General features: G+C 49.3%; 2 protein-coding genes and 1 non-coding gene across 5 annotated transcripts; 2 read left to right on the forward strand and 1 right to left on the reverse strand.

Moving 5' to 3' along the window:
- The first annotated feature begins 449 nt into the window (after positions 1 to 449).
- Positions 450 to 10,936, forward strand: Fcgrt (Fc gamma receptor and transporter). Of its 3 annotated transcripts, none has more exons than XM_047528673.1 (7): positions 450 to 577; positions 915 to 1,001; positions 1,445 to 1,705; positions 1,921 to 2,196; positions 9,060 to 9,329; positions 10,049 to 10,165; positions 10,438 to 10,936. In XM_047528673.1, exons 2-7 carry the CDS (start codon positions 929 to 931, stop codon positions 10,545 to 10,547), a joined length of 1,107 nt encoding a protein of 368 aa, XP_047384629.1. In that variant the 5' UTR covers positions 450 to 577; positions 915 to 928; the 3' UTR covers positions 10,548 to 10,936. The 3 variants fall into 3 exon arrangements, with proteins under 3 accessions (XP_047384629.1, XP_047384631.1, XP_047384630.1); XM_047528675.1 differs by lacking the exon at positions 450 to 577 and adding an exon at positions 793 to 824; XM_047528674.1 differs by lacking the exon at positions 450 to 577 and having other exon boundaries at positions 831 to 1,001.
- Positions 10,937 to 11,117: 181 nt separating this feature from the next.
- On the forward strand, positions 11,118 to 23,523 carry Rcn3 (reticulocalbin 3). The gene is made up of 7 exons (XM_047530103.1): positions 11,118 to 11,413; positions 11,808 to 12,055; positions 14,721 to 14,923; positions 16,012 to 16,184; positions 20,267 to 20,327; positions 22,236 to 22,435; positions 22,979 to 23,523. Exons 2-7 carry the CDS (start codon positions 11,814 to 11,816, stop codon positions 23,084 to 23,086), a joined length of 987 nt encoding a protein of 328 aa, XP_047386059.1. The 5' UTR covers positions 11,118 to 11,413; positions 11,808 to 11,813; the 3' UTR covers positions 23,087 to 23,523.
- Trnaa-cgc (transfer RNA alanine (anticodon CGC)) lies at positions 20,607 to 20,679 on the reverse strand. The gene has a single exon. It is a non-coding gene; the product is annotated as a tRNA-Ala (tRNA).
- Positions 23,524 to 24,028: the final 505 nt, after the last annotated feature.

Genomic DNA, 24,028 nt, shown 5'->3' on the forward strand with positions numbered 1-24,028 from the left:
AGCAGAGCAAGACTCTGTCTCAAAATAACAAATAAAAAGGGCTGGAGATGTGGCTCAGTGGTAAGGCACCTCTGGGTTCAATCCCCAGTAGCAAAAACAAAACAAAACAAAAAATGGAATTTGGCGTGTCTGCCACACTAGGGATTTGTTGCAGCACCTCAGAATATGTAAGTGGGGCAACTGGCCCTACAAGCAAGGCCCTCTGAGTGTCATGGGTGGCTCTGAGATCTTTCCAGGACTCTTGGCAATGACATAGCAAGACCCTGGACATAAGTGCCCAGGCTACAAGTGTTGGGCCTCATTCCCAGCTGCCCGAGCTTGCTAAGTGACTGGCACCCTCAAAATAAATCAGCAGGCAGCAAAAGAAAGGAGAGAGAGAGAAAAAAAAAAAAAAAAAAAAAAAAAAAAACTTCCAGAGAGGCTGGGCCTAGGGCCAGGGGTGTGTCCTGCAGCTGGGGGGTGGGGTTGGATGTTCTTGGAGTCAGGGAGCCTCTCCGGACAGGATGTGAGAGAGGAACTGGGGTCTTCAGTCACGGGAGGCGGCCAGAACTGCAGGCAGGAAGAGAACCAGGCCGCAGTGAGCAATTGGGGCCCAGACGGAGGGCAGTGGACGGCTGGGGCCTGGGCTCCGGGATCTGAGGGAGGAGGGTTGGGCCTGGACTCCCGGTCTGAGGGAATCGGGAAACGGCAGATCTCCAAAAAATGAATCTCAGCCTCTCCAGGTTCTGTAATTAATTAACCAAACCAGATCAAATTAGGGGGTGAAAGTTCATTGAGGAGGAGGGCAATGTTGTCATCCTGAACCAGGCCCCCAAACCCTCCAGGTGTCCTGGTCTTGGCCTTGCCTGTGGGTACCGGGGTAGGAAGGGGCGGGGTAGGGGGCCCAAGAAGTCACACGCCCCCTCCCGCCCCAGGTCGCCCTCTCAGCATGGGGGTGCCCTGGCCTCGGCCCTGGGCACTCGGTATCCTGCTCTTCCTCCTTCCTCAGACCCGGGGTGCAGGTGAGGGGCCGCTGGGGCTGGGCAGTGCTGTGGGAGGTAGGGAAGAAGGAGGTCCCTGGCAGGAAGAGAGGCGGAGAAGGGAAATCTGAGTCCTCACTAAAAGCCCCTGCTTCCTCCTTTCCTATTCCACGTTGTTTACCACTTTCACCTTCCTGGGGCTCAGTGTCTGGAAACCACCAGTCCCCTCCTCTCTGGGTCTCTTTCTGTGTCTCTGTCTCCCCCCACCTTGTCGTCTCTGGCCTTCTCCCTCGGTCTGTTTCTCTCTCTCCCTGGGTGTCTGCCCCACTTTCTGATTCTCTGTCCCTCTCTCTGGGTCTCTGTCCCCCACTCTCTGAGTCAGTCCCCTCCCCTCAGACTGAGCCCCTTCTCTCTCAAGGCACCTCTCTGGCTCCAATTTAGTCCCTCATCCCATCAACTCTCTTCACCTTTGTCTCTCTCCACAGAGAACCATCTTTCCCTACTGTACCACCTCACAGCTGTGTCCTCTCCTGCCCCAGGGACTCCTGCCTTCTGGGTATCAGGTTGGCTGGGTCCCCAGCAATACCTGAGCTACAGTAGCCTGAGGGCTGAGGCTGAGCCCTATGGGGCTTGGGTCTGGGAAAACCAGGTGTCTTGGTATTGGGAGAAAGAGACCACAGACCTGAAAAACAAGGAGAAACTCTTTCTGGAAGCTCTCACAGCTCTCACAGTCCTGGGGAGAAAAGGTGGGGTCTGGTCCCCTGGATCTGAGGGGGGAAGCTGGGGCCTGGACCCCTGGGTCTGAGGGAGGAGGCTGGGCCTGGACCCCTGGGTCTGAGGGAGGAGGCTGGGCCTGGACCCCTGGGTCTGAGGGAGGAGGCTGGGCCTGGACCCCTGGGTCTGAGGGAGGAGGGCTGGTCCTTGCTTCTGAGTCCTGCTTGCCTATGTGTGGGCACCCCAGATTCCTACACCCTGCAGGGCCTGCTGGGCTGTGAACTAGGCCCTGACAACGCGTCGGTGCCTACCGCCACATTTGCCCTGAACGGTGAGGAATTCATGAGATTCGATCCCAAGAATGGGAGCTGGACGGGGGACTGGCCAGAGGCCCTGGCCATCAGTGAGAAGTGGAAACAGCAAGCTGAGGCAGTCAGGAAGGAGAGGACTTTCCTGCTCAACTCCTGTCCCCAGCGGCTGCTGGGACACCTGGAGAGGGGCCGTGGAAACCTGGAGTGGAAGGGTGAGCCGCCTCCCAAATCTCTGGTTTATACCATCTTCTCCACCCCACAGACCAGCCTCAGTTCTTGCCCCTTGACCTTCCCCCTACAGAGTCCCCACACATTCCCAGAGGGTCCTTCTCCATCTAGAGCTGCCCTGCCTGTGCCTTTATGGCCCTCCCGGGACTCCCCAGCACCCCAGGACAAAGTCCCAGCTGTGTTGCCTAATGTCCTCAGTAGATCTCTTCAGCTGCCTGTTTCTACCTGCCCATCCACCTGTGCTCCAGCGGCTGGCGGTGCGCCCGGCCACGCCCCTCACAGTACCTGGCCGCGCCCTGCACTCGCTCTGAGCCCATGCTCAGCAACACCTGCCTTCGAACCCCTTACTGCCTCGGTCCACATATCTGACCCTCCCAATTCTTCGAGGCCCACACAGGATGTCAGTCACCTCCTCTGAAAAGCCCTCCCTCAACTCTGTAGGTAGAGTCCGCTGTTTCCTCTCCAGAGGCCCCCAGACCCCCATCTGTTCAGAAAATGTTAGCTAAATGGATTTTCAGAGCTGAGCACTGTTCTGGGCAAACAGAAAAGGGGTGTCTTGTGTATGCTTCCGAGGCCCTGGGCTGTTGAACAAGATAGGTCGATGTCTGCTAGGAAGCTGTAGACAGTTCATTCTAAGTGCCAGAAAGGAAAAGAAAATAAGGACCAACTTCTTCCTCTTGGTTTTTTTTTTTTTTTTTTTTTTTTGGTACTGGGGGTTGAACCCAGGGGTACTTTACCATTTACCACTGAACCACATCCCCAACCCTTTTTGTTTTAAGACAGAGTCTCACCAAGTTGCTTAGGGCCTTGCTAAATTGCTGAGGCTGGCCTTGAACTTGTGAACCTCCTACCTCAGTTTCCAAGTCACTGAGATTATAGATATGCACCACCATACCTTGCACCAAACCTTTTTTATTTTTTATTTTGAGACAGGGTCTTGCCAAATTGCTGGCCTTGAACTTGTAATCCTGCTGCCTAAGCCTCTCAAGTAGGTGGGATTACAGGTATGTGCCACTGTGCCTGGCTGTAAATATTTTTTTAAATTTGAATCAGGATTCACCAGAGGTCCATGAATTGTATTCAGTTCCTTCATCTCTTCAGTGTCTTTTTCTTACTGCTGAGTTTTGAGAATCCTTTGTATACTTTGGATCCAGTCCTTTGTCTGATAGGTGTTTTGCAACTATTTCCTCCAATTTGTGGCTTGTCTTCTCATTCTTGTAATGATATCTTTTTCTTCTCCTTCTCCTTTTTTTTTTTTTTAATTTTTATTTTGTGGAATCGAATCCAGGGCACTTTACTGAGCCACATCCTTTTTAAAACATTTTATTTTATTTTTTTGTTTTTTATACTTTTTTCTTTTTATTGTAATACATTTTTAAATTTTGAGGCAGGGTCTTACTGCATTGCTGAGGGCCTCACAAAATTACTGAGGTTGGCCTCAAACTTTTGATCCTCCTTCCTCAGCTTCCAAAGTCACTAGGATTACAAGTGTTCGCCACAGAGCCCGGCAGAAGTTCTTAATTTTAATGAAGTTCACGTTATCACCTTTTCCTTCCATGGACTGTACTTCTTGGTGATATATCTTGGAAGTCATTGCCAAACCCAATCTTCTATATTACCCCTGGGAGTTTTATAATTTTGCATTTTACATTTACAGTTTACATTTGGACTATAGTTTATGGTCTAACTTTAGTTAATTTTGTGATCCTGAGTGTCTTTGAATTTGTCGGTTTCCCTCTCTTTTTTTCTTTGCTAGCAATATTGCTTTGAAGGAAGTCGGTTATTTGTCCTGTTGGGTTCCACCCAGGCTGGATTTGGCTGTTTGCATTTCTGTAATGTTGCTGAGCGTGGTTCCTTTTCTGTTCTGTGAAGTGATAGTAGTCCCATGTGCAGGCTCATGCTGATTCTGGTTCCATTCTGCAGACGTGCACAGGCTCCAAATGTCTGTTCCCTCTGTTAGTGTTGTTCTGCAGACCTTTGGGCTCAGGTGCTGTGGTGAAGTTCTCTCTTGGTTTTCTTCCAGGGGTTTCAGCAGCCATCATGGCTACCTGTCACCTCAATCCCTTATTTCATTAGGAGGTACAGAGGGGTGGTGTATTTGGTAGAGATAACACAAGAAATACCACAGACACGATGCTTAAATAACAGAAATTCATTTTCTCAAGTTTTGGAGGCTAGAAAAAGATGAAGACTTCTTCCATGGCTTCCAGATGTCCATTTCCCCCCTGTGTCCTCACATGATCTTGCTTTTGTGTGTCTATGTCCTAATCCCTAATCTCTCTTTTTTTTTTTTTTTTTTGGTCCTGGGGACTTAACCCAGGAGTGCTTAACCACTGGGCCTCGTCCCCAACCCCAACCCTTTTTATATTTTTATTTAGAGACAGGGTTTTGCTAAGTTGGTTAGGGCCTTGCTAAATTGCTGAGGCTGGCTTTGAACTTGCCATCTTCCTGCCTCAGCCTCCTGAGCCACTTGGATTACAGGTATGTGCCACCACATCCACCTAAAAAAAAGTTTTTTTAAATAAATAAAAAGTAAATAAAACTTCAGCTGGGCACAGTGGAGCACACACCTGTAGTCCCAGTGACTTGGGAGGCTGAGGTAGGAGGATCACAAGTTCAAAGTCAGCCTCAGCAATTTAGCAAGACCCTAAGCAACTTAGTGAGATCTGGTCTTTAAATTGAAAAAAAAAAAAAAAAAAAAAAATTTTTTTTCTTTTTCAGCCCGGGAATTGAACCCAAGGGTACTGTACCATTGATCCGCATCTCCAGCCCTCTATTTTTTATTTTGATATAGGATCTCACTAAGTTGCCCAGGCTGGCCTTGAATTTGGGATGCTCCTGCCTCAGCCTCCCGAGTCCCTGGGATTACAGGTGTGCACTACTGCACCCAACTAGGAATTCCTTCTTTTTTCAGGTTGAATAAGAATGCATCAAATGTATAGAATGTACCGGCCACACTTTCTTTACCCATTCATCTCTTATTGGACATTTAGGTTGTTTCCACCTCTAGGTGATTGTAAATAATTCTGCCGTGAACATGGGAGTGCAGATACCTCTTTAGGATCCTGCTTTCAACTCCTCTGAACAGACACCAGCAGTGGGAATGCTGGATCATGGGATAGGCTATTTTCAACTTTTTTAGGAAACTCCTTGGTGACTGCACCACTTTACATTCTCACTAACCCTGGGGTTCCAGTTTCCCCAGATCCCAGCCAACACTGGATATTTTGTTTTTTGTTTGTTCGTTCATTTGTTTTTGATTGATGGCCATCCATTATTAGGTGTGAGATGACATCTCACTGTGCATTTCATTTCTATTCTGTTGAATATCTTTTTATATACCCGTTGGTTGTTCATGTTCCATCTTCGGGGGAAATGTTTGTTCAAGTCCTTCGCCCAGTTTATCTTTCTTTTGCGGGATGGGGCGGGGGGTGGGTACTGGGGATTGAACTCAGGGGTACTTGACCACTGAGCCACACCCCTAGCCCTATTTTTTTTTTTTTTAATATTCAAGTTTAAGAATTTTTTAAAATATAGTTTTAGTCATAGATGGACACAATATCTTTATTTATTTATTTTTAATGTGGTGCTGAGAACCGAACCCAATACCTGACATGTTAGGCAAGCACTCCAGCACTGAGCCACATGCCCAGCCCCTATTTTGTATTTTATTTAAAGACAGGATCTCACTGAGTTGCTTAGTGCCTCCCAGTTGCTGAGGCTGGCTTTGAATTCACAATCCTCCTGTCTCAGCCTCCTGAGCCACTGGAATCACAGGTATATGCTGCCGCGCCTGGCTGTTGTTGCTTTTGTGTTTTTAGTTGTCAGTGAACTTTATTTTATTTATTTATATGTGGTGCTGAGGATCAAACCCAGTGCCTTATACGTGTGAGGCAAGTGCTCTATTGAATCACAACCCTAGCCCTTTCGTTGCTTTTTAACCTCAAATGTTAATCTTATTTAGAACTGTGGTGAAAGGTAAGGGGCGGATTACAGAAAATATACATACCCACAAAACTGCCTTGAAGCCACCACTCAGGGTGTTTGTTTGTTGTTTGTTTTGTTTTTGCTAAGCAGAACCAAAGGCCAGACATATTTTCTGTGCTTGAACTTAGCCCAAGCTGTAAATATTTTAGAGGCAAAAGGGGCGTGGCAGGGAGTATAACACCAGGACAATACATATTTGCTGGAAAACAACAGTAAACATAAGATAGGACACAGAACTGCTGACAACCATAGCCTGTCCCTTGCAGTTGACCTTACTGTGCAGCAAATTCTGCCAACTCGCTGGAGAAGCAAGTCTGGGAGAGAAACGCTGCGTGGCTTCCCACTTTGCAAGAAAGTGCTAAGCTTGTTTTCTGCTGAGCACCTACAACCAAGATCCCAACCAAGATCTGAGACTGCTGAGATCCACCCTCGGTGGAGGGAACTCCCAAAGCAACACCCAGCCCTGGCAGGCTGCTCAAGTCCCTTCTGCCCATTTTTTAACTTTTAAAGTCTTTTTTGGCAGTACTGGAGATGGAACCCAGGAGCCTCATGCATGCTCTACTGCCAAGCTACACCTTCAGCCCCATTTTGTCCATTTTTAATTGAATTTGTTGTTGTTAGTGAGATGTAGGAATTCCTTATATATTTTGGAAATTAACCTCCATCAAGTAAATGGTTCACAGATATTTTTCTGCTGTTCCATAGGTTACCTCTTCACTCCATTCTTTCCTTTTTGGTTTGACATAATCCGGTTGTCTAGTTTTGCCTTGCTGCTTGAAGCCAGCATACCTAGGAACTCGCTGTCAATGTAACAAAGCCTTTCGCCTATGTTTTCTTCTAGGAGATTTTTTTTGTTTTTTGTTTTTTGTTTTTTTGTTTTTTTTTCAGTGCTGCAGATGGAGCCCAGGGCCTTGCATATGCTAGGCAAGCATGAACCTCCAGCCCCCGGAAGGGTGTATTACATTTTATCAAATTACCATTTACCTTTTTCCCCTTCATTTTGTTAGTGTGGTCAATCATATTGACTGACGTTTTTCAATGTCAAACCGATCCTACATTCCTGGAATAAATTTTACTTAATCATGGTGTATTATTCTTTATAGAAACCACTGGATTATATCTGCTATTATATTTAAGGATTTTTAGTCTATTTTTGTGGAGACATTAGCCTTAAATTCCCTTTCTTATAGTGTCCTTGTGAAGGTGTTATCAAGTTTATGTTGGCCTTGGGCTGGGGATGTATGTACCTCAGTGGTAGAGTGCATTCCTAACATTTGAGGGCCAGGAGGGAGATCCCCAGTACCTCAAACAAACAAAAAACAAACAAAAAACTAAAGATTGTGCTCTGGCTTCATAAAATCTACTGGGAAAATGTTACTTCTTTTGTTATTCTCTGGAAGAGTTTATGCAAGGGTAGTAGTACTTCAGCCAGGTATGGCAGCAGTGACTCAGGAGGCTGAGGCAGGAGGATCACAGATTTGGTCTTTTTTTTTTTTTTTTTTTTTTTTTTTTTTGCGATGCTGGGGATTGAACCCAGGGCCTTGTGCTTGCGAGGCAGGCACTCTACCAACTGAGCTACATCTCCAGCCCAGGATCACAGATTTGTAGCCAGCCTGGGCAACTTAGTGAGACCCTGTCTCAAAAAATAAAAAAGGCTGGGGATGGGACTCAGTGGTAGAATTCCAGTGGGTTCAATCTCCAGTACCAATGGGGGAAAAAGAGTATTGTGATGTCTTCCTTGATTGCTTTGAAGAATAATTCACTAATTTGTGTCATCCGAACCTAAAGATTTCCTTTCTTCCTTTTTCTTTTGGTATGTATGTGTGTGTGTGTGTGTGTGTGTGTGTGTGTGCGCGCGCACCAGGGATTGAACCACAGATGCACTTAACCACTGAGCCACATCCTCAGCCATTTTTTTCTTCTTTTGAGACAGGGTCTAAGTTGCTGAGTGCCTTGCTAAGTTGCTTAGGCTAACTTTGAATTTGTGATCCTTCTGCCTCAGGCTCCTGAGTTGCTGGGATTACAGGCATTTGCCACTGTGCCTGACTTTTTCTTCCTTCCTTCCTTTCTTTCTTTCTTTTTTTTTCCCCCCCCTGTAGTGCTGGGAATGGAATCCAGAGCCTCTAGGCAGGTACTCTACCACTGAGCTACACCCCAACCCTGGACCTAGAATTTTATTAATTGAAAAATATTAAAATTCAGACTAAACTTTTAAGTAGTTACAGGACTACTTAAATCTTAATTTCTTCTTGTGTCAGTTTTGGAAGGTTGTGTTTCTTAGGAATATGTCCAGTTAATTTGGATTTTCAAATGTGTTGATGGGAAGTTTTTCATATCCCCTTACTCTCTTTAATGGCTGTAGAGTATGTGTTATGTTCCTTTATCTGAACACTTTCATAGCCTGTGTCCCTTTCTTTGATTTTTTTCTTTTTTTTTAATGGTGCTGGGGTTGAGCCCAGGACCTCCCGTATGCCAGGAGAATGCTGTATCACTGAGCCACATCCCCAGCCCTCTCTTTCATTTACACACAAATATTTTGTCTGTTTACCTTCATTCAGTTCCATGAGGATGGTGTCTTTTGTCTGGTTCACTGCTTTGTCCTCAGTGTCTAACACAGTGTTGAGCATGAGATTCACTTTCACCACAGGAAGGAAAGGATTAGAGGTGTAATTTTGAGGCACATGCCCTCATGGGGTGGAAGGGATGGGACTCTGTCCCCTGGGAGGACCCTCCCCTTTCACCCCTCTCCTCCAGGCTGGGCACAGGAACGGAGGGGTCTCTCCACCCTGCCCAGCCCTGCACTGCACCTGGGCCCCAGGGCCCCAGGCTGGGGCTCAGGTGCCCCCCTGTGTTTCTGCAGAGCCACCATCCATGCGCTTGAAGGCCCGGCCCAGCAGCCCTGGCTTTTCCGTGCTCACCTGCAGTGCCTTCTCCTTCTACCCTCCGGAGCTGCAGCTTAGGTTCCTGAGGAATGGGCTAGCAGCTGGTTCTGGAGAGGGCGGCTTTGGTCCCAATGGCGATGGCTCCTTCCACGCCTGGTCGTCACTCATCGTCAAAAGTGGCGATGAGCACCACTACTGCTGCCTCGTGCAGCACGCGGGGCTGGCGCAGCCCCTCACCGTGGAACTGGGTGAGGTCCTGCTGAGTGACAGTCCTCCCTGTTTCTCTTGCCTGTGTCCTTCCAGAGTCTGGCCTTCCTTCCTAGTTTGACTGTCTTGTGCCTGTTGTCCCCAAGTCTGACTGCCTTCTGTCCTGCTGCCCCTGGTCTTATGGACTTTGACCACCTGTTAACCACTGCAGCCAGTCATCCTGAATCTGGCCACCTTCCATCCTGCTGTTGCTGGTCTTCATAGAGTCTAATCACTTGTTTTCTGGATATGTCAATCCTTCCCAAGGCTGACCACCTACTGCCTTGCTGCTGCCACTACTCCATGAGCCTGGCCCACTGCTCTGTGCTTGCCCCTCCTCCCTGAGTTGGTACACCACCCTGCTGCTGACGGGCCCTCATCAGTGTGACAACTCTTTCTTGCTATGGTTCTTTTTTTTTTTTTTTTTTTTTTTTTTGCGGTGCTGGGGATTGAACCCAGGGCCTTGTGCTTGCGAGGCAGGCACTCTACCAACTGAGCTACACCCCCAGCCCCTTGCTATGGTTCTTAATCCAACCTGAGGACATTCTACTCAAACCCAGGACATCACCTGACTGGTCTTTCCTCAGTCCACCCCATCCCCAGACACTTGGTTCTGGGGGAAATTTCTTAGGTTGGGAGGAACAAGGACCCCCAAATTCCCTGCCTGACTACTATGGGCTGGAGGGTCTCTCCGACATCTCACAGCATTCTCTGGTTGCAGAGTCGCCAACCAAGTCCTCGGTGCCGGTGGTCGGAATCATCATTGGCTTCTTGCTGCTCACAGCAGCGGCTACAGGAGGAGCACTGCTGTGGAGGAGGATGAGGAATGGGCTGCCAGGTGTGGGACAGGAGGCAGAAGAGCTTTGGGAAGAGGGACAGAGACCTCAGAAGAGAGGGGGACACTGACCTGGGGGGACAGAGATTAGAGAGGGGTATGGACACAGAATGGAGGGGAAGGAGAGACAGAAGCCCTGGGCAGGGGTTTGGGGTGGGGAGAGAAGAAAGTGACCCAGAGAAAAGACAGAGATAGAGAGATACACATATGAGGGACCCACAGGGTCTTAGAGATTCTAATGATGACACCCAACTCCCCGCTTCCTCTCTCCTTAGCCCCTTGGATCTCTTTCCGTGGGGACGACGTGGGAGCCCTCTTGCCTGCTCCAGGCCTGCCCCAGGATGCAGACTGTCAAGATATAAATGCATTCCCAGCAACTGCTTGACCATCCCCCACTCTGGTTGCTGATAGCCAATGTAGGCATGTCTCTTTTGTGCTGAGACCTCCTGGAATTCTGGCATCTCTGAGCCTCCGGAAGGAGTCCTGGGCCCTCAGTTCTCCCTCTGGACCCCTTCTGTGGTCTGCCTCAGTTTCCCCTCCTAATGTATATGGCTCTTTTCCATCTCCACATACAACACGAATTTGAGCCCTAATCAGCGTGTTCTCAATCACTTTCAGGTTTCAGGTAGGGGAGGACAAGGATTGGGTTGGGGAATGAAGAGGGTGAGCCCAGCTCTTCGGATCTCTCCGGCGGCTGACATTGAATAGTGGAATCTCGCAGTTTCATATAAGGAATCATGTAATTCTCATTAATAAATTTCACAAACATCTGTGGAATGCCTGCACCGTGCCAGGCATTTTAAGAATTTCTTGGTGGAGCAGAAAAGAATTGCTCCCTGTTCGAGAGAAGGGAATGCCTCCTTCAGACCCTCGGCTCTCCTCTTTCTCACACCATCCGGACAAAGGGAACGGGAGAAAAACACATCTCTTTTGAGTCTTTGGGGCGAGGGCCGGTCAACCGGGAGCCCCGACGCCTGCCGGGAGTTGTAGTTCTCCCCAGCGGCGTCGCTCCGGCGTGGCCCAACCAGCCCTCCGGGGTCGCCCCGCTGTCCTTTGTGGACGTGGCGAGGGGCGACGGCGGCGCTCCCGGCGCTCATTGGCCCCGCCCCCGCGACCCTCTCGCGCGCTCATTGGGCGGAAGGCGGGGCCTCCGCGCTGCCGGGGCGGGGCCTGACTGGAGAGCCGCCTAATTAGGCATCTTTCGGAGAACGCACAGCAGAGCGTGGCGACCGAAGGGAAGCTGGAAACCGGGTAAAGGATGGGGGTCGGGGGCTAACCAAGGAGGGCGGCTTGGGTCGAGCGCAAGGGTCCCGGCCGGGATCCTTAGGGAGCCTGCCCGATCCTCCCTGGTCAACACTGTTTCCTGCTCTTCGCGTGGGACGTGCGCCACGTCTCCGCCTGAACCCACCCCTCGACTCTGGAATCCTTCTGGGACTCTTCCAGAAGATTTGGGCCCCACAGATGGCTTTACCTCTGAGTATTCTGCCCTTTTCCCCCATCGCCGACCCTTCGTGAGCCAAAACAATTTGTAGCCAACTTCCATCGCTCTTTCTTGTCCTAGGTACTCCTTTCCCCTCCTCCTGTTCTGTCCCCTTTCTGTTTTCGTTCCTATGGTCCCTGACCCCTGACCTCCATCACTCCCCAGGGACCGATGATGTGGCGACCATCAATTCTGCTGCTTTTGTTGCTGCTGAGGCGCGTCGCACAGGGGAAGCCTTCCCCTGATGCTGGCCCTCATGGCCAGGGGAGGGTGCACCAGGCGGCCCCTCTGAGCGAGGCTCCTCATGATGATGCCCACGGAAACTTCCAGTATGATCATGAGGCTTTCCTGGGACGGGAAGTGGCCAAGGAATTCGACCAGCTCAGCCCAGAGGAGAGCCAAGCTCGTCTGGGGTAGGAGAGATTTGGAGTTGCGGGTATTCAGAGGTGGGGTTTGGGGAGAGAGATGAGATCGTTGATGAGGGGACAGATGCAGGGGACTGGGAAGAGATGGCATGTACTGAATAGGACTGCAGTTCTTGGTGAGAATCAGAGAATGAAGTTCTACCTCCCCTCCTGGGGTAAAACACATGCTAAAATTGAGGCCTTGATGGGGTTCTGGCTCAATGGTAGAGCGCATGCCTCAAATACGTGAGGCACTAGGGTCGAATCTCAGCACCACAAATCAATCAGTCAATCAATAAGATAAAATGAAGGTCCATCAACATCTAAAAATATTTATAAAAGGTATGACCTTTGAGAGTTCAATTCTACCTCCATTCTGTTCCTTTGTTTTAGACATCTGCCCTTCTTGACCCTCAGTTCCCTTTGTAAACAGGTCACCAGTTCATCATGGCAGGGATTGACAGGGAAAATAAAATTTGGTGCAGAAGGACCCCAGCTGGGGCAGGAAAATGGCTGAACCCTGAGTTTCAGGGTGATTAGGTTGAATGGGGTGTTGCTACAAACCAGAGGGGCCTTATCCAATCCTTGTGCTGTGGAGACAGGGTCAGAGTATGTCTGGGGGCAGGGAGACCATGCAACCAATCCCTGCTCCATCTGTGCATTCTAGTGATGCTCATTCCCACAAATGTTTATTGAACACCTACTATGTGCTCAGCACTACTCTAGGTGATGAAGTCAGCGGGGAATGAATCAGACAAAACCCTCTGCCCATGTGAAGTTTACATTGTAGTGAGGGAGACAACAATAAACAATATAACATGCATCAAATAAAGATAAAATACATAAGAGAAAAATAATGCAAGGGAGTGAGGAATGTGAACGGGAAAGTTGGTGAAGGGTTGCAATTTTAAACTGGAAAGTGGAAGGGGGCCTCAATGAGAAGGCAATATTTGACTCGTGTGTCTGGAGGAATAGCATTGCAGGCAGAGGGAATAAGTGCAAGGGCACTGAGGCAGGAATGGGCCTGGTATGTTTGAAGGGCAGCGAGGCCCATGTGACTGGAAACCAGTGAGCAAAGGGGAGAGGGAGAGGACAGAGAGGGAACAGCAGGGTCATATCCTGCTGGGCCATTTGTATCATGTGACAAGCCAAGCTCTTCTATGAGTGAAATGAGAGCCATGGGAGACTCTGAGCAGATGGAAGAGGTGAGCTGACTTAACAGAATTCCTCCAGCTGTTAGTGGGAAGAGACTATAGGAGGCAAGAAGAAGGGATCCCAGCAAGGAAGCAAGTGCAACAGCCCAAGCAGGAGACAGGATGATGGTAGCTAGGTGAGGATGGAGACTACGTGACCTGGGCAGGTGTGCAGGCTGCAAAATTGTGAGTGACAGGGATGGGTGAAGAGCAATGATAGGCTGGGCATGGTGGCGCACGTCTGTAATCCCAGTGACTTGGGAGACTGAGGCAGGAGGATCGCAAGTTCAAAGCCAGCTCAGCAACATAGTGAGGCCCTGTCTCTAAATAAATATAAAAAAGAACTGGGTATGTGGCTCAGTGGTTAAGAACCCTTGGGTTCAATTCCTGGTACCAAAAAAAAAAAAAAAAAAAAAAAATCAGTGATAGGACAACACACTTAGCACAGCACTAACTACAATACCAGGCACTCTTCAGGGCGCTGTACACAACCTCATTCATTTAATCCTCAAACCACTCTGTACAGTTTATTGTTATTTAGCGCCATTTTAGAGAGGGTTAACTGAGGCACAAAGTTGAAGTCAGTTGCCCATGACCACATAGCTGGCAAGAAGAGGAGGCAGGATGTGGACCTAGAATGCCTGATTATGGAACCCAAACTCTTAACCACACACATCTGGACCCCCAGAGCAGGATGTGAGTCCTGAGGACAGGGCCGGCCTCTGGTAGACCCTGGCAGAGACTGCCCGGCTGGCGAGGGGAACCACAACTCCAGGAGGGCTTGGTGGTTGATCGAGGACCAGGACCGTGACAGGGCATCGCCAGGGGACAGGGGAGGGGCTACAGAGTGGTCAGACGAGCCTCAAAGGCGACCTACAGTAGCCTGACGTGCGACCAGGAAGTGCACTGGAGGCTGGCAGAGCATGCGAAAAGGAAGAGGGAGGTCGAGTTGGCGGGTTGCTTGTGCGGGACGCAGGATAGAGCTGAGGGGAGAGGGACCTGAAATTGACCCGCGCAGCCACGGAAGGAAGCGGGACCTGAGGCGGCGAGCGGTGGGGCTTCAGAGCCTGTCCCCCGACGGATGCCCGGTGAGCTATGGGAGAGTGTGATGCCAGGCTCCTGCACCCCAATCCACCTATGTTCGGAGGGAGTTGGAGCTTGTGCAGGGCGTGGGGGTGAGGCCAGAGTGGAGGGCGTGGTTCTGAATTGTGCTAGGTCCTTTCCCCCGACCCCAGTTGGAGAGGGGGAGACTGGCCTCGGGGCGGGGGGGCGGAATCTAGGCGGAGAGGCGGGACCTGTTGCAGGCACGGTCCCAAGATTGACATGTGTTCCTCCCGGATTTGCCTGCTGTTGGTGGACAGCATTTTCAGCTCTGCTGGGGTGGGTGGGTTCTGTCTAGGGCGGGGGCGTGGCTTTGTGCGTGGGGCAGGGCCTGGGGTGGGCGGGCCCGAGGTTGACAGGTGCTCCTCCCCGCCTTGCAGGAGGATCGTGGACCGCATGGACCGCGCTGGGGACGGGGACGGCTGGGTGTCGCTGGCCGAGCTTCGTTCGTGGATCGCGCACACGCAGCAGCGACATATACGGGACTCGGTGAGCGCGGCCTGGGACACGTACGACACGGACCGCGACGGGCGTGTGGGTTGGGAGGAGCTGCGCAACGCCACCTATGGCCACTACGCGCCCGGTACGCGGCGATCCCCCCGACCCCTGTTCCCCACAACAACACACTGTGACCCTGACCTTCTTTACCCTTCTCTTGAGGACCCTTAACCCATATACCAAGAATCCATACCTTTACCCCCTGATCCACTTTTAGGACCTTATCACTCTGAGGCTTCCAATTTCTGAATTGCTTTTCATTCCAGTTTCCACAACCTCGATGACCCTGTGACTGGCGACTTTAGATCTCCTCCCAGGGACACCTATCTTCCATGCTTGGTTGTCTTGATCCCTGACCTCTGATCTCATCTTAAAAATCCCAAAGCCATTTGCCCTGACCCCTCTTGGTCTTTTCCTCTCTGTCCCACTGTTCCTGACCCCGTCTCCCCTTCCAGCTTTCACCGCAGCCCGCTACTACAGAGCGGTCTTTGCTCACTCAGAGCTGACTCTGGCCGTTTCCTGCTCAAGGATCCCCTGGGTCCCCAGGAGACTATCACAGGTCCTGCCTGGCCTTTCTAACCTCCCAGCTTCGTTTTTAATTTAATTTTTTTTTTTTTTTTTTTTTTTTGCATTTTTCTGCCCCAGTGGATTCATGTGTGGCTTCCTCTACCTCACCAATTCCTCAGACCTCTGCACTCTGCACATACTGTTCCCTCTGAAATGCCTTTTCCCTCCTGTCAAGGAACCAAAGTCAGTATAACTTACCGAATCAGAGCAGGACTTTGGGGCCAAACGGCTGAGTGTCAACTCAAAGTCCACTGTTCCCGGCTGCATGTCCTTGGGGCAAGTTATTCCTTTCTTTGGGAGTCACTTTTCTCATTCAGGAAGTGAGAATAAATGGAAGAAACCACCTTATTTGCTTTTTGAAGGATTAAATGCAACACTGTATGTAGAGTTTAGCATATAACAAGTAAACTCTTTGTTAGCTAATATATAATTTAGAGTAAATTATAAACTTATATAACAAATTTCATATACAATATATGTAAAATGTACATAAATTATTGATATATATGAATTCTTCCAAATTCTATGGATGTCTTCTTGCCCCCTGCATTGAGTGTCCTTTGTCTTTTCCTAAGCTGTCTCTCACCAAGATCTGTCCTTGTCCAGGGGAAGAATTTCATGACGTGGAGGACGCAGAGACCTACAAGAAGATGCTGGCTCGGGATGAGCGACGTTTCCGGGTGGCGGACCAGGATGGGGACTCCATGGCCACTCGGGAGGAGTTGACAGCCTTCCTACACCCAGAGGAGTTTCCTCACATGCGGGACATCGTGATCGCTGTGAGTGAGTGGAGGAACCCACTCCCTGCTTCCCAGAACTCAAGCTGCTGATCCCAGGTCCAGTCTCCCAGCACTTTCCTGGGGCAGATAGTCACCTTGGTACCCCTGCATCTTCCCCAGGAAACCTAGGCCACGAACATATCAGGGGAAGGTAATGTTTTCCATGTCTACTTTCCAACCCCCAGCGTCTGATCTCTCCTTGCCAGACCTTCGTGTGCTCACACTTGGGGTACCTGCCCAGCCTGCCCTCAGACAACCACATCCCCAGAGCCTCAGGGAACCTCAGTCCTAGCTGAACCCCAGAAAAACCCCAGTTCCACACATGAAGTGCCCACTCTGCAACAACTCTTGCAACAAGTCCCTGTAATTTTATAATTTCTTTTAAGTTTTTGCCCACACCTGGACTATCGATCCTACAGTGAAAGGACTCCCTCCCCCACCATATGGAGATTGAATCCAAGGGCACTTTAACACTGAGGTACATACATCCCCAGCCTTTTTTATTTCTTATTTACAGAAAGGGTCTTGCTAAGTTGCCCAGGCTGACCTCAGACTTGCAATACTCCTGCCTCAGCCTCCCTAGACTCTGGGATTACAGGAATGCACCACTGTGCCCAGCAAGATTTTTTTTTCTTATTGTTAAAAAGTAGGGCTGGGAATTCCAGTGACTCAGGAGGCTGAGGCAGAAGGATCACACGTTCAAAGCCAGCCTCAACAACTTAGCGAGACCCTGCCTCAAAATAAAAATTAAAAGGGCTGGGGATGTGACTCAGTGGTTAATGACCACTGGGTTCAATCTCTGGTACCCCTCGACCCCCACAAAAAAAAGGGGCTGGGAGCACAGCTCAGTGGTAGAGTGTTTGCCTAGCGGGCAAAAAAAAAAAAGACTTCACATTCCAGAGCAGTTTTAGGTTCAAGGTATATCTGAGTGATACAGGGTTTCCCATGTGTCACCGCCCAGCCCCACACAGCCTTCCTGACTATCAACATTCCCCACCAGATGACTCCTGCCCTACAATTGATGAAACTATATGGACATATATATCACTGTCACCCAGAATCCGTAGTTTAACTAGGACTTTCTGTAAGTGGAAGAGGTTTTACTGATGTTCACCATACTTTTCACAATTTCCAGGTATTTTTAAAATATAATTATATATATTTCTCAAATAAGTAATATATGTATATGGTTGAATGCCCAAAAGATACAAAAAAGATGAGTAATCTCCTCCCCTCACCTGTTCTCCCATCCCTTCCCTCCTAGTCCCATCCCCACCAACAACCCCTTTCTTGTGTCTTCATTCTCTTGTGTCTCAAAGTCCAAGGGACTATGGAAAGGTGATTATTACAGGGACTCTGGAGCCAGATGGCCTGGGTTCAAATCCTGACCCTGTAAGCTGCATAACTGTGTGATCTTAGGCAAGTTACTTGACTTCTTTGGACCTTAATGTCCTCATTTGTAAAATGGTAGTGCTGATAATGGACCCAAAACCAAAGGTTGCTATAGGGACTAGATGAGTCAATAGAGGTAAAATGATAAAATTGGGCTGTGGTAAGTACACCTGGTGCTTCTACTAATATGATCACTGTGTGTGATCTGAGGGCCTGGCACACGCTAGGCAAGTGCTCTCACTGAGCCACAGCTCCAGGTCGCTATTATTTATCATGATGATTAATTTTTATAGCAAAAGCATGCATATCTTCTCTTTTCTCCCTTTTTATACTGGTAGTACACACTCTATTATGTTTCCTCCATGTTGTTTTTTCACTTAATACATCTTTGAGATTGTTCTATATATATTCATGAGAACATCCTAATCCTATTTATTTATTTATTTATTTATTTTTGTGTGTGATGCAGGGATTGAACCCAGGGCCTTGTGCATTCGAGGCAGAAACTCTACCAACTGAGCTGTATCCCCAGTCCCCTAGTCCTTTTTATAGCTACATAGTATTCCTCTGCTGTTGTGCTGTAGTTTGCTTTAGTGGATCTGTTGCAAGGCAACTGGGCTTGTTTCTGCTTGCTGCTGTTACACAGAATGCAGAATAACCTTGAACAGACAGGTCATTGTTACACACATTTATCAGTAGAGGTATTAAGATGGCTGGAATGAAATGCTGGGTCAATGGAGATGGGAATATGTAGCCATATTTATTGAACATTATTTGCTCAACTTCACACCAGCCCTTAGAGGTGGGGCTTCAGGCTCAGAGATATATACAGAGGTCTGGAGAGAAGAGGTGTCATCTTGTTGCCCAGGGGCACTGGCCAGCCTAGCCTGACCCACTGACTCCCCATCCCATAAAGCCCAACCTCCCTCTCGTACAGCAGATAATATTGCAACATTCCTTTATTCTCCCGAGTTCACATCATTCAAGAAACCCTGCCTGAGCATGGCATCTGGCCACACCCTTCTAACACCTGTCACCTTGATTTAACCAACCATGGCAGTACATGCAGCTGGGCTGCCATCTTTGTTTTATAGCTAAGGATAGCTAGGCACAGAGAAGTAAGGCAGCTTGGCTGATATCACCTGGATAAGGAAAGATATAACTTGAATTCAAATACAGACAGAGTCCATGGTCTAAAGCAGGATTCAGCAAACGATAACTCTCAGTTGAAATCTGGCCCACAGTTTGTTTTTGCAAATAAAGTTTTATAATAACACAGCAATAGGCATTTACTTCCGTATTGTGTCACTGATTTCAGAGTGAAAATGCAGAGTTGAATCATCACCACAGAAACCGTATAATGTGAAAAAACTAGAAATATTGACTATCTGGCCCTTTACATAAAAAGTATGCTTCAGGTTGGGGATATAGCTCAATTGGTAGAGCACTGACCTAACATGCACAAGGCTCTGAGTTCAATCCCCAGCACCACCAGGAAAGGAAAAAAAAAAAAAAAGGTGTGCTGAGCTCTGGACTAAACTGACTTCTGTCTGCTTCTATGTTTATGGACAGTGTTACTTACTATACACTGGATTTCAAAACATGAGCATCAGCTGTAACTGTACCATAGAATAGAAACTGAAACAATATCATTTGCAACAAATAACAGGAATTTCAGTATGCTAGTGTTGTAGATTTATCAGATTTAGAAACCATATAGGATGTGCAATTACACTTGAATTTATACAACGCATAACATAAACGACCAGGAATTCTTTAGTAGAAGTATTTTCCATATAATATTTTACCTTAGTATAAGTATATCCCTTACAACATTTGGGACATACTTATACTGAGTGATGATTTGCTTATTTGAAATGCAAATAGAATTCATCCTGTAATATAAGTATGTCCTAAATATTGATTGGAAGTTATATTAAAGACTTATTTGTGGTTCATCTGAAATTCAGATGTAATTGGTATACTGTATTTTATCTATCCATTCTAAATTTTTAGTTGAGGGCTGGAGTTGTAGCTAGGTGGTAGAGCGCTTGCCTAGCATGTTCGAGGCACTGGGTTTGATTCTCACCACCACATATAAATAAATAAAATAAAGGTCCATTGACAAGTATAAATTTTTTTTAAACAATCAAATAAATTTTTAGTTGAAACCTAACTTCTCAGAGATGTGGGGTGTCAGATGTCTGCACCATCTTATACTAAATTAATTTGAATGTAAATGTGGGAAACAGAAGCTGTCTTGTTCAAGAATCCAGAAGAGGCAAAGAGTAGAGATGCCAAGGGTGCGTTAGAATAGCCCTGGAGTGCTTGAGCTCCTAGGGAAGGCAGCGTGAGGGGCTGCCTTCTGCGAAAGGTAAAGCGGCCTCTGCCCTACCTACGTGTTGGTTGGGGTGAGAGCTGGAGGGTTGCAAACATGAACCTGTGCAGCGCTGGACACTGGGGTCCCCTGGCTCTTGCCCACTAAGTGTAGGTCATGGCTGCACCATCATGAACCCCAGAAAGTTCCAAATTCCCGACATGTCCCCACTATTCCAACTGCTCCATCACTTGCCCCCACAGCCATCCCAGAGCCAGTTTCCCTGAGAGAACCTCACACCCTGACCCCAGGGTCCTGCCGCCCTTGGGAGCCAGGTGCCCTGAACTCCTGCCCGATGCCTCTTTCTTCCTAGGAAACCTTGGAAGACCTGGACAAGAACAAAGATGGCTACGTCCAAGTGGAGGAGTACATTGGTGAGTGGAGCCCCACCTCCCGGCACGCCCGTCCTCTCCTGGCGTGGGTGGCACCGGTACATATATTGTCCAGAAGAGAGCAGCTGCCCTCTGAAGCGGCGGTGGGGACACTGCTTCAGTTCATGCTTCACCTGGCACTTACCCAGCACCTACTGGGCTCCAAATGCAGAAAACACCTTTTTGTTTGGGGGGGGGGTCCTGGGGGTTTAAATCCAGGGGTGCTCAATCACTTAGCCACATCCCTAGCCCTTTTTATGTTTTTTTTTTTTTTTTTTTTTTTGGTGGTGCTGGGGATTGAACCCAGGGCCTTGTGCTTGCGAGGCAGACACTCTACCAACTGAGCTATATCCCCAGTCCCCTTTTTATGTTTTGAGAAGCAGGGTTTCACTGAGTCGCTGAGGCTGGCCTGGAACTTTCAATCCTCCTGCCTCAGCCTTCCAAGTCCCAGGATCACAGGTGTGTGCCGTGTGCCTGGCTGGTGTATTGCTCTTGCTCCACTGTAAAGTGGAACCATTACAATTTGGGCATCATCTCCCCGACTGAGGTCACCTGCTCATCAGAGGTGGGCAGGACATCACTCAGTCAAACAGCCCCAAGGTCCCATCCCAATGCCCAGGCTGGGCTACTTCCCTTCCCTGAGGGCTCCAGGGACACATGGGTGGGCAGGACCCCAAGATTCCCCAAAGAAAGGTGCAGCGAAGCAAATGAGGGGAGAGAACTGAGCCCACACCTGACCTGCTTGGGCACAGAGTCAGGAAAGAGGGAGCAGCGGGATCTCAGCTTTGAGTTGCCTGCAGTTCCCCACCTGCCACCTTCCAGTCCCGCAACTGTCCATGGGCCCCAAACTGCTCTGTGCCTCAGTTTCCTCATCTACAAATAGGGGTGATACAGCACCCCCATGTGTGACCACGTGAGAGTTAACACACATCCAACTTGGCCACAGACAGACACATGGGTTTAGGAAACGCTGGCTTCCGTTAGGATGATTGGCCCTGGGTTCCTTTTTGGGCAACAAAAACATTCTGCAATTGGATAGAGGTGCTGGTTTCACAGCATTGTGAATGCACTAAATACCATAATGGGAAATTTTATGTTTTTTAATATATTTTTAACCACAATTAAGAGCTATACACAACTCCCACCACTGTGATCATTTCCTATGAGAAAAAAAAAAAAAAAATCAAAGCCAGGCACGGTGGCACACTCTAATCCAGCAACTTGGGAGGCTGGAGCAGGAGATTGCAAGCGTAAGGCCAGCCTCAGCAAGTTAGCAACATCCTGTCTCAAAACAACAAATAAAAAGGGCTGGGGTGTAGCTCAAGTGGTTAAGTGCCCCTGGGTTCCATCCCCAATACCACAAAAAAAAAAAAAAGAAGAAGAAGAAGAAGAAAGAATTGAAGCCAGTGAGAGGCTCCTGAGAGATCTGGAGAATTTAGAGCCAGCTGATTGTGCTGAGGGAAGGCTTTAGTATTTCCTCTTTTCTGGCCTCTTTTCTCCTCCTCAGAGGCCTGCTCTGTGCTGGGTTCTGGGCCACCCAACACACGTGTGCTCTTTTTTTTTTTTTTTTTTTTTTAAACATTCACACCTTTATTTTATTTACTTATTTTTATGTGGTGCTGAGGATGGAACCCAGTGCCTCACACGTGCTAGGCAAGAGCTCCACCACTGAGCCGCAACCCCAGCCCCACACCTGTGTCTTAATCAACCAGATGGATCATTCGGTCAATTAAGCAAATCAAATTCACTTGCACCATAATGATCACCTGGAAGTCCACTTAAGCAGAAGGAAAACTAAGACGAGAGTGACCTGCGGTGCCCCAGGTCCTGGGTCAGAAAGTGTCAGAGCCAGGATTGGATCCCGGCCAGAGCTGCCCCTGACCTCGCCTGTTCCCTCTGCCCTGGTCCCAGCTGATCTGTACTCTGAGGAGCCCGGGGAGGAGGAGCCGGCCTGGGTGCAGACAGAGCGGCAACAGTTCCGGGACTTCCGGGACCTGAACAAGGACGGGCGGCTGGATGGCAAGGAGGTCGGCCACTGGGTGCTGCCCCCGTCCCAGGACCAGCCGCTGGTGGAGGCCAACCACCTGCTGCATGAGAGTGACACAGACAAGGTGCGCTGTGGGGTTCAGGCAGGTGCTTGGGAGGACGCGGGCGGGGTGTGGAGATGAGCCCGGCCTGGCAGCTGTGGGATAAGGGAGGAGGGACAGAGGCTGCAGTACCGTGGCCCATGCTATGGTCCCAGCCTCTCAGGAGGCTGAGGCAGGAAGATTGCAAGTTGGAGGCCAGCCTTGGCGATTTAGCAAGACCCTGTCTCATTAAAAAAAAAAAAAAAAAGAAAAAAGAAAGACTGGGGATATGACTCAGTGACAGAGCAGCCCTCAGTTCAATCCTCAGAACTGCAAAAGGAAAAATAAAAGTAGGAAAAGAAGGACAAAAAGAAAGGAGGAAAGGAAGGCAAAGTGCTGGGGATGTCGTTCAGTGGGAGAAGCCTGGGCTTAATCCCAGTACCAAAAAAATAAAAAGGTCTGAAGACCCAGAGGGAGGGAATAGAGATAGGGGAAGGGACGCAGACCTGGGGACATACTTAGATACAGGCCGGGGTCTCACAAGTAGAGCCCTGTGTTGTCCCTACTGACCTCTGACCCTCCCTCCAGGATGGGCGTCTGAGCAAAGCTGAGATCCTGGGCAACTGGAACATGTTTGTGGGCAGCCAGGCCACCAACTACGGGGAGGACCTGACCCGGCATCATGATGAGCTCTGAGGCCCAGCATGCCCACTCCAGCCTTGTGGTCCCACCAGGGGACCTGAGGGGCCACAGCAGCCAGCCCCCTCCTGATGCAGCCCTGCAGGATGCAGACTTAGCCCCCAGTGTCCCCTGACCCCTGGGCTCTCAGGGATCCACCTGGGTCAGCTCCTCGCCCCAAGGTATGGGCCCACCCATCCTACCCAAGGGCTCTCAGAGACCTCGAGGGTGAGGAGCAACTATTTCTCACTGGCAGAATCTTCCAGCCCAGATCCAGGGACCCTCCCCTCCAGTTCGGTTTCCAAGAACCTCCTTTAACTGCCCCAGCCCCAAATCTGAGCCTCAACCACAAGATGGAAACTGCCCAGGGCCTCGCTGGGCCCTGCACTGCCCAGAGATGCCTCCCTCTGCCAGGGAGGCAATAAAATCCAGCCCTGGGACCTTGCCTGCGTGTCTCTCTGAGTGGGAACTGGGGCCCTGGGGAAGAATGGGGCCATGATTAGGAGAGGAGCACACTGGATCTGGGGGTGTGGAGGCCAGCAGGAGGGGACAGAGCACTTGAAGGAAGGGTGCTGGTGTGTGGGGGGGCTCGAGGGCGTTTGTGAGATGAATAATAAAATGAGCAGCCTGGACACTGCTGTGCACAAGCCAGACAGGAAGCCCTGCCCTCTCGGAGCTCCAGTTCTGTGGGGGAAAGAGAGAGACAGCAGTTTTAAGTATTATTCAGAGTGAAAGATGCTGTCAAGCAGGATGAGTGGCTAGCAAGTGTGACTGGGAAGGGCCTCAGAAGGAAGCAGAGTGAGGAAGGGAGCCATGCAGAGATACAGACAGAGGGTATTCAGGCAGAGGGAAAGGCAAGTTCAAAGGCCCTGAGGCAGGAGTGGGCCTGGTGTGTCTGAGCATCAGCAAGCGGGCAGTGCAGCTGGAAATGAATGAGCAAGAAAGTAAGGGCAGGAGGTG

This window comes from Sciurus carolinensis, chromosome 16 (genome assembly GCF_902686445.1).
Source record: "Sciurus carolinensis chromosome 16, mSciCar1.2, whole genome shotgun sequence".
NCBI lineage: Eukaryota > Metazoa > Chordata > Mammalia > Rodentia > Sciuridae > Sciurus > Sciurus carolinensis.

Bases quoted from the DNA above. Each gene is read 5' to 3' on its own strand.
- Fcgrt (XM_047528673.1), top strand. From the start codon at position 929: ATGGGGGTGCCCTGGCCTCGGCCCTGGGCACTCGGTATCCTGCTCTTC. The intron at 1,002-1,444 runs GTGAGGGGCCGC...CTCTCTCCACAG, and splicing joins TCCTCAGACCCGGGGTGCAG to AGAACCATCTTTCCCTACTG. The intron at 10,166-10,437 runs GTGTGGGACAGG...CTCTCTCCTTAG, and splicing joins GATGAGGAATGGGCTGCCAG to CCCCTTGGATCTCTTTCCGT.
- Rcn3 (XM_047530103.1), top strand. From the start codon at position 11,814: ATGATGTGGCGACCATCAATTCTGCTGCTTTTGTTGCTGCTGAGGCGC. The intron at 12,056-14,720 runs GTAGGAGAGATT...CCCGCCTTGCAG, and splicing joins GAGAGCCAAGCTCGTCTGGG to GAGGATCGTGGACCGCATGG. The intron at 16,185-20,266 runs GTGAGTGAGTGG...CTTTCTTCCTAG, and splicing joins TGCGGGACATCGTGATCGCT to GAAACCTTGGAAGACCTGGA.